This window comes from Sesamum indicum, linkage group LG4, assembly GCF_026168435.1.
Source record: "Sesamum indicum cultivar Baizhima isolate 11 linkage group LG4, ASM2616843v1, whole genome shotgun sequence".
NCBI lineage: Eukaryota > Viridiplantae > Streptophyta > Magnoliopsida > Lamiales > Pedaliaceae > Sesamum > Sesamum indicum.
Window position 1 is genome coordinate 15619792 of NC_142660.1, and position 10939 is coordinate 15630730.

A 10939-nucleotide genomic window follows, 5' to 3' on the forward strand; every position below is an offset into this window, starting at 1 on the left:
GAAAAAAAAATAAACAAATACCTATTTTCGTGAGATTACTTTTGAGACCGTGGCATTTGTAATTAACTTAATTCCTCAAAAAGTTACAACTTGTACAAGGTTGGCAATAACTCCATGACCTCTATTACTCATAATTACATAGGTTAATTGTCCCATAAAGCACTCTTCTTCCAACAAAAAAATAAAATAATCCAACTGGAAAGTTATGTTCTGTCCAAATCTCAGAATCAGTCCCCCATTCCTGGGGTCCTAATCTGTCTCAATTCAACTAATTTCATAGTATCTTATTTTAATGTTAATATCTGCTAAAATCCTCTTTCCTTTTTTTTAAAATAAAAAAAATAATAATTGTGGATGATGACTACGTACATTCATCCCTTAAAAAACTAAGGGTTTGTTGCATGAAGGTGGTTGCATTAACTCCACTACAGATATCAAAGAATTAATGTTTGGAATATAGTAATTATTGGCTTACGGACATATATAGGATATAATTAATATGAAATAATTTTGCATTTTAAAAGTTTCGATATATGATTTTTAATTCAAATTAAATATCATTCCATATCAAGTTTTTAAATTTGAAATAGTTCTAAATTTAGAAAACAAAATCTTATCCAAATTAATCAGGTCTCATGACTTTAACACTGCAAGAAATTATGCAAAAAGCTATGAAATGTTGAAAAATTTCGTTATTCATGTTGGCAAAAACATTTAAAATTCCCCCCAAAATGTAACTAACAAATATTTTTGTTAGTAAAATTTCTAGCAAAATCAATAACAAAATAATTTGATATTAAAATCCGCAACGAACTAATTATCAAGGAAATATTTTTCTTGCTAACGTAAATTAGCAATGAATTTTATTATTTTGCAATGAATTTGTATTGTTACTAATAACATTATTTCTTGTAGTGTACTCAAACGAGCAATTTGCAACTGGTTTCGGACGAAATGAGGAATTACAAAAAATATGAAAAAATTTTATTCGAGTCAAGTTTGATAATTCTAATCAAACAATTTTGTTTATGACCATAATCCATCTGAACAATATAATTGCTTGCATTACAATAAATTTTGTTTATTACCATAATCCATATATTCTCAATTTATTAAATAGCAAGGGTTATTTAAATTAACAAATATATTAAGTGATAAGATTTTTATCTCCTCAAAAAGTAAGAAATTAAATTCAGCTAGATTTATATACTTGCAATATTTAAATGAAAAATGATAAGCAGTTACCATAAAATTGAATTGAATTTTGTATTCTAATTCCATACATACAATGAATATAATTAAATAAAGAAATTAATACATCATGATTTGAAATATAAAATGGAATCTGAATAGAATTGGAAGAAAAGGAAATAAAAATCAAGAAATCAGGCAAATACAGTAAAAAAGTAAGAAGGAAATTATGAGCCCCGACATTAATTTCGTTGGCATCCCAATCCCCTATTCCCTACTTCCTTTTTCCCTTCTGTTTCTACACAGAATTTTCCTTTCACAGATAGATACCCACCCGTGTGCTCCCATTAATGCACCCCCCACCCCCACCCCCCCCTCTTCTTCTTCACACTCTCTTTATTACTCAGTTTCTTGAGTTTTCAACAATCATGGAGTCATCACTAGCCATGTTTCTCTACCCTCTCCTCCTCTCCCTTTCACTCTCTCTATTCGTCTTCCTCCTTCTCCGCGCCACAGCAGGACGGAGGCGCCGCCTGCCGCCGGGGAATCTCGGGCTGCCCTTCCTCGGGGAGACCCTCCAGTTGATCTCCGCCTACAAGACGGAGAACCCGGAGCCCTTCATCGACGACAGGGTGTCCAAGTACGGGGCGGTCTTCACCACCCATGTGTTCGGCGAGCCCACGGTGTTCTCCGCCGACCCGGACACCAACCGGTTCATCCTGCAGAACGAGGGCCGTCTCTTCGAATCGAGTTACCCTGGTTCGATCTCCAACCTCCTCGGCCGCCACTCGCTTCTGCTCATGAGGGGAAGCCTGCATAAGAGGATGCATTCCCTCACCATGAGTTTCGCCAACTCCGCCATCATCAGGGACCATCTGTTGCTCGACATAGACCGCCTTGTCCGGCTCAACATGGATGCGTGGACCGGCCGGGTTCTCCTCATGGAGGAGGCCAAGAAGGTAATTCATTAATTAAAAATCTTGTAGCCCGAATCGGATTTTGCCAATTTCAATTAATTATATGGCAGATATAATGTATTTATTATGTGATTGATGTATAATAAAATCACATAATAATTACAATATATTTGTTATGTGATTGATTTGATTCAATTAAATCTGATTTAGATAAAAAAAATTGAAGAATGTGCAAATAATCCAGCATTAGTGGGCTAAATCCGGCGCACGTTAGAACTGGAATATAAAAATCTAGGCGCAGTTTAGAAGGCAATAGAGTTTTCATCTTGAGTGCATGCGTGATGATTTCATGTTAGTGAGGAGCACAAAAAAGGGAATTAAAAACCCTGATGGATGACTCAGATTCCCATTCATTCCCGGCCGGTTCAAGTTAGCATGACACACGCACACACGCGGGTGTGTGTGTGTTTTTTTTTTCTTGTTTAATATATAGTAAAATAATTATTGTGATTTAACTTTAGAGAGCAGAATGAACCCACACACATGTGCACGTAGTATGATCCATTTATTCTCTTTGCACCTTTATCCCATTACGCTTTGTTCTCTCATCATTCTATCTATGGGCTTACGAAGCTTCTAAACCCCCCAAAAAGACACAATGTCTGTCTGAAATAATTATATAATAAGTGTATCAAAATTATTTTATAATTAATTTAATTCGATCGATTTTAATTTGAATAAGAATCCACCCATATTCCTAGAAAATAGTCGAGTGATTTGGGCTCAAGATTTCTTGATAGAGATCTTGAGCTTGTGTGCACGTGAGATCAGTGTGTGTGTGCATATTTAAAAATATATATATAATAATAGTAAGGAAAAAAATAAAGAGAAATATTAATTATTTATATGTTTGGGTATGTGCAGATAACTTTTCAGTTAACAGTGAAGCAGCTGATGAGCTTTGATCCGTGTGAATGGACTGAGAATCTGATGAAAGAGTACATGCTAGTCATTGAAGGCTTTTTCACCATCCCTTTGCCTATTTTCTCCACCACATACCGAAGGGCCATCCAAGTACTTTTTTCTTTTTATTTATTACTTTGCATATATTGCAATTTTGGTATAGAAATTAGGTAATTTTACTTCTTTACGAATTTGTTTTGATGCTTTCGTTTTGTAATTTTAAAATTTCCATGTTGAGTACACAAATGGCCGAAAAGTGCATGTGTCGGCTTGATTCCGTGCACTTTTTTGGATATTTTTGTTCTCCTTATGCCAAGTTTTAGAATTACTGAATAAAAATTATTAAGATGCATTCGTTCGGGACTAAAGTTACAATACGGGAATATAATCAAAATTTGCCTTCTTTTACTTATATACCCTTTATTTGTTTTTCATTTTAGTTGTTTAGTTCTTATACCGTGAAAACATTAAACAAGGATCACGCCACGTCAGCCGTTGAATGGTTGACGGTGGTGTTGTCCATGGAGTGGATCTTTTGGATTTAAACTTAACTATGTGATATATTGATGAATTTGAAGGCTCGAGGAAAGGTGGCGGAGGCATTGAGCTTGGTGGTTCGGGAGAGGAGGAGAGAGAGTGAGAGAGGAGAGAGAAAGAACGACATGCTGGCGGCGTTGCTGGACGAGGAAGGCGGCGGCGGAGGCTTCTCCGACGAGGAGATAGTGGACTTTATGCTGGCGTTGCTGGTGGCTGGGTACGAGACCACCTCCACAATTATGACCCTCGCTGTTAAACACCTCACCGAGACCCCCCTTGCCTTGGCTCAACTCAAGGTGCTTTCCTCTCTCTCTCTCCTTTTTTTTCAAAAATTTTAACTCAAATCAGGTTAATATGATTTACATGCAACTTAAAAAAAATCACTAATCATATGAATACTATATTTTACTTGTCATATAATTGATTTAATTATATCAAACTTGATTTAAGAAAGAATCCCTTATCTACGTATCTTCCACTACAATAGTCTAGGAAATAAATAAATATATATTACGTTGCTGAGTAATTTGTAAGTATTATAGTTCTAATAAAAAGTTACGGATCTATGGAGACGACCGACCTAAATATTTTTGCCAATAAATAAAGCAAATTTCTTGTCCAAAGTATTCGATTAATCAAATTAATTAATTGGAATAAATATTCTAACTAATAATTAACAAACTGAATTAGTGTGATAAGACAATATAACAAGTATAGTAATATTTAATATAATTATTTATGTATCAATTAGATGAAATTCTAATTAATTTGTTTCATTAGGATAAAGTTTTTCCATTTAATAAATTTAAGGGTCCTATGTTGCATTTATTTCTTTTCTGCATGTTGGATCGTACTGAAACTTTTATTTTAAATTTTATTGTATTTTTATTTTATTTAATATAATATATTTATGGGTACAATATATACTTTTAAATAAAATAAATAGTATAACTTTTATACACAGATCGTATGTATTCTGAGTGTTGCATAAATGTTAGATACTAATATATATATATATATATATACATTTTTCGAATAAGTTTTTTTTATTAAGAATAAATTACATTGACACTTTTAAAATTAGTTTAAAATATACAAATATTTTCTTACATTTTAAAAATTACAGTTACACCCCTTAAAATTTACTTGTAATTATAATTATATTCACTATTAAAAACACCATTATTCAAAAACAAAATTACATGGACGCCCTATATATGAAAAAATTACATTAACAGATCTCAAGAGGTGTAGTTGTAAATTTATAAAAAAAATATGGGTGTTCGTATAATTTAATCTAATTTCGAAGAAATATCAATATAATTTATTTTTTTAGTAATTAATTGGAAAAAGAAAGGTATTATTCCGGGTGGGGCCCGAGACTCCCATGAGTATCCATATGGTGGCCATCCTTTCTTAATTTGGATCACATCCCCTTATCTACAATCTCATCCAACCAAATTTGAGGGGCAATTAAAATTAAATAATTCCATTCATTTATACATACTCTGTCCCAATAAATTTTATTTATTTCTATACTGTATAATAATTTAATTCCTGTTGTAAGTTTTATTTATAATATATTTTAAAATGTGGATGATTATTTATTATAGAATTAAATACAGTTGTCAGCCCTAAAATATCTATCTCACATCAATTACCCCTCTAAAGTATTAAAATATTTAAAAACACCCCTGACCTTTTATTTTTACGTTTGAAAAGTCCATTTTACTCTTATAAAAATTATTTTCTTAAAATAAAATTAAAGGTATCTAAAATGCCAAATCATCCTTTGTCGATTTTTTTTTTTAGCTTTACTTATTCATGAAACTCTTTTTATTATCGTAATTACTCTAAAGTACTTGGTTCTCACAATTTTTTAATTTCACTTATTTGTCAAACTAAATTAAAAATAAATTTATACATCTCTCTCTATATATATCTACTTAAAATATATATACAACTAATAAAACTAAAATGACCGATGAACTAATAACAAAAATAAACAATTAATACATATTTATAATAAATAGATATATATGCGATAATTATATAAAGAAAATTGAACTTTTAAAACTTTAAGAATTAACGGTCAGGATTTTTTTTTTAAGGTTTTAATACTTTAGAGGGTAACTGATGTGGAGTGGATACTTCGTAGATAGTAATTGTATTTAACCCACTATTATATACATTCAAAGATGACGTACCGACAAACACTAGTACTACTAAAAAAATATTATTTAAGAAGGGTGTAGGGTCCAGAATTGGGTGAGGGAGTACAGAAAACATTCTATTTGAGATGGATATCAAATTTATTCTAATTTTGTATGAGAAAGTATTTTTTTTTTTTTTTGGTAGTCATTACCTTCTTTAATTTATTATTTTGGAAATTATTACGTCTATAAAACTACTAATTTAATTTAATCCTTGCAATTTCAATTAAGTTTTTATTTTTATAGTACTTGTTTTTTTCTTTAAATACTTGTTGAGCTTCCGAGGTCTCAAAACTCGCACTAATTATATATATCTTTTAATTGAAATGAGGTTTTATTTATTTTAATAATAGTTATTTTTGCTTCGAATTAATTGTGAATAAACATTAATTTATATATTGATTATTGTGATCGATGATGATTGATATGTAAAAGATAATTATTATGTGATTGATGAACATAAAAACTATTAATCGAGTATTGTACATGTTAGTCTAAGAAACTTTTACTTACTAACTGTTTTGAAAAATGAGAAATTAATTATATAATATACACAAAATACTCGATACGAAAGTCTTTGAAAATTTATGATGAAAAATTATTAGAGGGACTAAATTAAAATTAATTAAAAAAATAAGGATAATTTTGAAATTAATTTGAAAAGTCAGGGACGAAAATGAATTTTACTCCTTATCATCCATTTATAAAAGGAAGAAATTTACGTGCAGGGCTTGCGACTCTGCACGTAAATGTGTTTTATAAGATATTAATTTTAAATAATTTTTTTATTTAATAAATTAAATTTTTAAATAAAGTGGTCGTATCGACTGTCAAGTTTTCTTACTAGTGAAACTATTATTTTTTGTAATAAATAGGAAAAAGAAATAGGGTAAATGTCAATATCGTGAAAGAGATGGTTCACCTCTCCAAACCTTACATGTTCACACGTGCACTTGTTCTGTCATATATCGACTAATAATTATAATGCCTTCCATTTCCCAATATTCCCTCTTTGCCCCTCCTAAATTATTTTATTCCAATTTTATATTTTTTATTCTTAGTGAAAGAAATTTTGATAATTTTAGGGAATAATATTATGCTCTATCAATACGTTTGATTTTGTATAAGAATGGAAGTGGGTGTATTTTATTTTTTTTAAAAAAATAATTTTTTAGAGAAAAAATCGACGAGCCTAGGAAAAAGTAAAGTGAAATGACCACCGGAAGAAATATGAATTTTTTGTTGTAGTTAATTATCATAATTAAAAATAAAAAGAATTATCGCAGTACTAATTAGTTATGATTGCACAATGGCCATTAGATGTTGTTTCTGTAGGTTCGGCCAAAATATTAGCTATAACTCCATGCTAAAAATTATGAGAAATATTTTTATCACAATTAAAATTATGCTAAAAATGCTGATGAATTATTGGTTAAAAAGTACGTCTTAGCAAACATTTGGAAAATGTGTTGAAAATGGTCAATTCTAACCATTAAATTTTATTTTTGTTATATACTTTATAATTGTTGTGTGGTGGAAGAGTGACTAATTTAATAACAGATATATTTATTTATTATGTGATTGATTCGATTCAATTAGAAATAACGTATTTAAGAGTTACTTCTTATTTTTCTAAATTTTTCAATTAATCTAACATATATAAAAATAAAACATAAGAATCCAATTTAAATAGAGGGATAATGTCAGTGAATCGGATTTTTTGCTGCAAACTCTCTCCATCTGTTATTTTATTTAACATACGTAAATTATACGTATAAAGATGATATTATATATTTTATTTGCAAAAAAAATTATAAACGTAATTGAGTAAAAAATAAAATAAAATTTGCAACGAAAAATCGGACACCAAAGGCCTAGAAATGTGTGAAGCAGGAGTTTAAATAGTGGGATGGTCAAAAAGTCTGGGAAACAAACAGAGGGAGAGAGGGGTATAGAATAGTCAAAGCAGAGCAGAAGAGAAAAGCGTGGTTCATTATTATTTTCCTCAGACAAACAACGTTAATTGTCGCAAGTGGCTCTGAATAACGCCAACACAACATATACTGCATGCCTATGTCTCAGACTTTGTCAGAACTCAACACTCCTAGGGTCACTTTCGGTATTTCCCGTTTCTCATTTACTGCAGGTAAATTGACCGGTTTTTTTTTTTTTTTATTTTAAACTAGCCGCCATGACATGCGGTATTTGTATTCATATGATAAATAATATTTTTATATTTTATAGTATATTATAAATAAAAAAATACATATAAATTAATACATCATATTTTTAAAGGAAAAAAACAATAAAAAAGAAATCAATTTATGGGTATTAAAATATAACGATAAAATTAATGTTGCGGAAAATTTTTTTTATTTTCATATAGTATAGATATAGATTATATTGTGCGTGTGTTTTTAATTTATTTAATAGGCACATGCATGATGTATATGTATAATTTTTTTTAATTAAATAAAATAGATGATGTAATCATCGTGGACGTGTACGGCTGGATTTTGATGTCATCCCATATGTATGTTTACAGGAAGAGCATGATGAGATCAGGGCAAGAAAGGTTGAAGAGGAAGCAGCCCTTGAATGGGAAGATTATAAATCCATGCCTTTCACTCAGTGTGTAAGTTCATACAACATACCACACATTATATCTAATTATGGAAATTTTTTGTTCTTACTTAACCCTTTGATCGTCCGTCGTCCACTTTAATATTGGTTTTATTTTTCAGGTTGTGAACGAAACTCTACGAGTGGCCAACATAATTAGCGGTGTATTTAGACGAGCGATGACGGATGTCACCATCAAAGGTGAGAAGCCAAGTCGTTGTCATGACACTTGCGAGGACCTTAATAAAATAAATTACAATGAAATTAAATAGTAATGTTTTTTAATGTTGCATTTTGATTTCGTATTAGATGGTTATACCATCCCGAAGGGATGGAAGGTGTTTGCTTCTCTTCGAGCTGTACACATGGATCATCATCACTTCAAAGATGCTCGAACATTCAATCCGTGGAGGTGGCAGGTGCGTTTCTCTCTCAATTCTTTTGCCATTTATCGAACTTGTACACGTTCTTTTGTGTAGTTTCGGAAGTTTTACGAGCAATTGTGTTTGTGCTTGACCTTGCAGAATAGTTCAGGAACGAGTAACAACTCGATGAACGTGTTCACCCCATTTGGTGGAGGGCCTAGACGTTGTCCGGGGGCCGAGCTTGCTAGGGTAGAGCTTTCTGTTTTCCTTCATCGCTTAGTCACCCAATTCAGGTATAAAATTGTTCCTTTTCCCTTTTCTCATTTTCCCATTCAAGTCTTGCTCAATAGCTGAAGTTTGAAAACTCATAGAGAGGGCTGTCGATGCTGTCCATGTGAATTTATCCATATAGGCTGTCATGTACTGTTCCCACATAGACAGTACCGAATTTTCCCTCATATAGATCATGGATTCAAATTCCACTCTCGGGATGTCATGCATATCTCCTCACTTGACTCTCGTTTCTTGAATTTGAGCACAGTTGGATGCCAGCAGAACAAGATAAGGTGATTTTCTTCCCGACGACACGGACTCAGAAAAGGTACCCGATTATCGTCCGGAGGCTGGAGCCAGTGGAGGCCATGTAAAGATCGAGGCGTTTATGCAGATGGGAGGTCAACTTAGGAAGCAACTTTCTAGCCGATACTTCGACAATTGTAGTAATTAAATCCAATAAAACTTTGCTACTACAGTTTTATCATTAATACAAATGTAAATTTTTGGTTGCTATGAATTAGAGTTTTCCTGCTAGAGATCTGATCATCATGTACATTTTATTTAGTCCTAAGGAGAGATCCTCATTCAGCCTTCAGTTTTGCGTGACTAATTTTTATTTATGTGGGAAATATGCATCAAACATACATTGGAACAACCAGTTGCATTTCCCCCCCACTATGAATTGAAAGGGCTTGCAGAATTGCCCTTTCATAAAGGTTGTCTACTTAGCCCAAAATCGAATTGGCCCAATAAAAAATAGGGTTGATTCGATAATGTCTAGTTAGAATTGACGGATCTTGAGACCGGTCTAGTCTGGTGACTCAGTACCACTTGGTCTTAGATCAAGATTGGGACATGCCTATCGGTTTGGGCTAGTTGATTGGTCGATGTGGACCAATTTTATTTTTATTTTTGATGCTGTATTATATGTAATTTTTATTTTAATTTTTTAAGTTAATTAACTAGTAGATTATTTAAACTTTTGAAATTTTATGTTGATTCTTCTACATCAAAAGTTTTAGTATATTGAGTTTGGATTGAGCCTTCATCGAACTGGTCCATGAGTTGGTCTGAGTTTAAAATGGACTACCCTAAGAACGGTGATGTACAAGATTCTGGCCACCTTGAGCCGAAATGGTCCGTGCTCGTCCTGAGCCAACACTGCCAATTGTGCACCTTGAGACCAAACTGATGTTCTAAACTTCGTCCAGCGATGCATAGAAACTGTATCCTCTACTAGCTCGAAGCCCTGTAGGATTTTATTAACAGTTCACGACTTGGCCCAAACAATTTGATTTCGTGGGTTGTCTGCCCAAAATCAATTTTGTCGCAGCGAATCATTGTCGAGTACAATAACATCATGACCTTAGGCAATAATAATTATAATTAATATAATGATCACCAATATTAAATATATATAATTAATTAATAATTACTATTAAAATAAAATAAAAAGTCGATGGGTTTTGAATGGATGATTTAGAATTATGAGACCTCAACTTCGACAACTAAATTCAACGTTATTAGCAAATACTATTTAATCTTGTTTGTATATGTTTTATTTATTAAATACGAATGTAAATCAATTATTTTTCGTTTCAATACTTGTACTTTTGAATTTTCTTTATTTGGATTTTTTTTAATATACTGAATATTTCGTCTAATTAATCTAACAAACATCTATTTCATATTTATGTTCACTCTTCAAAATATCTTTTGTGAACATTTTTTTTTACCATTTCTCTAGCGGTTTTTAAAATATATCATTTTCTTGAAATAATAATTAATTTTATATAAATGATTGGCTCAATCTGGACATAAAATTAATTAAATTAGAACAACACATACTATTACA

At 31.5% G+C, this 10939-nt stretch overlaps 1 protein-coding gene across 1 annotated transcript; it reads left to right on the forward strand.

Moving 5' to 3' along the window:
• The first annotated feature begins 1551 nt into the window (after positions 1-1551).
• On the forward strand, positions 1552-9679 carry CPD (Cytochrome P450 superfamily protein). Its single transcript, XM_011078383.3, has 8 exons — positions 1552-2150; positions 3033-3182; positions 3650-3904; positions 8367-8456; positions 8566-8644; positions 8753-8862; positions 8968-9101; positions 9350-9679. The coding sequence occupies exons 1-8, from the start codon at positions 1620-1622 to the stop codon at positions 9453-9455; spliced, it is 1455 nt and encodes a 484-aa protein (XP_011076685.2). The 5' UTR covers positions 1552-1619; the 3' UTR covers positions 9456-9679.
• Positions 9680-10939: the final 1260 nt, after the last annotated feature.

Coding starts and splice junctions, on each gene's coding strand:
- CPD (XM_011078383.3), top strand. CDS start 1,620: ATGGAGTCATCACTAGCCATGTTTCTCTACCCTCTCCTCCTCTCCCTT. Junction 8,863..8,967: donor TCAATCCGTGGAGGTGGCAG/GTGCGTTTCTCT, acceptor TTGACCTTGCAG/AATAGTTCAGGAACGAGTAA. Junction 9,102..9,349: donor CGCTTAGTCACCCAATTCAG/GTATAAAATTGT, acceptor ATTTGAGCACAG/TTGGATGCCAGCAGAACAAG.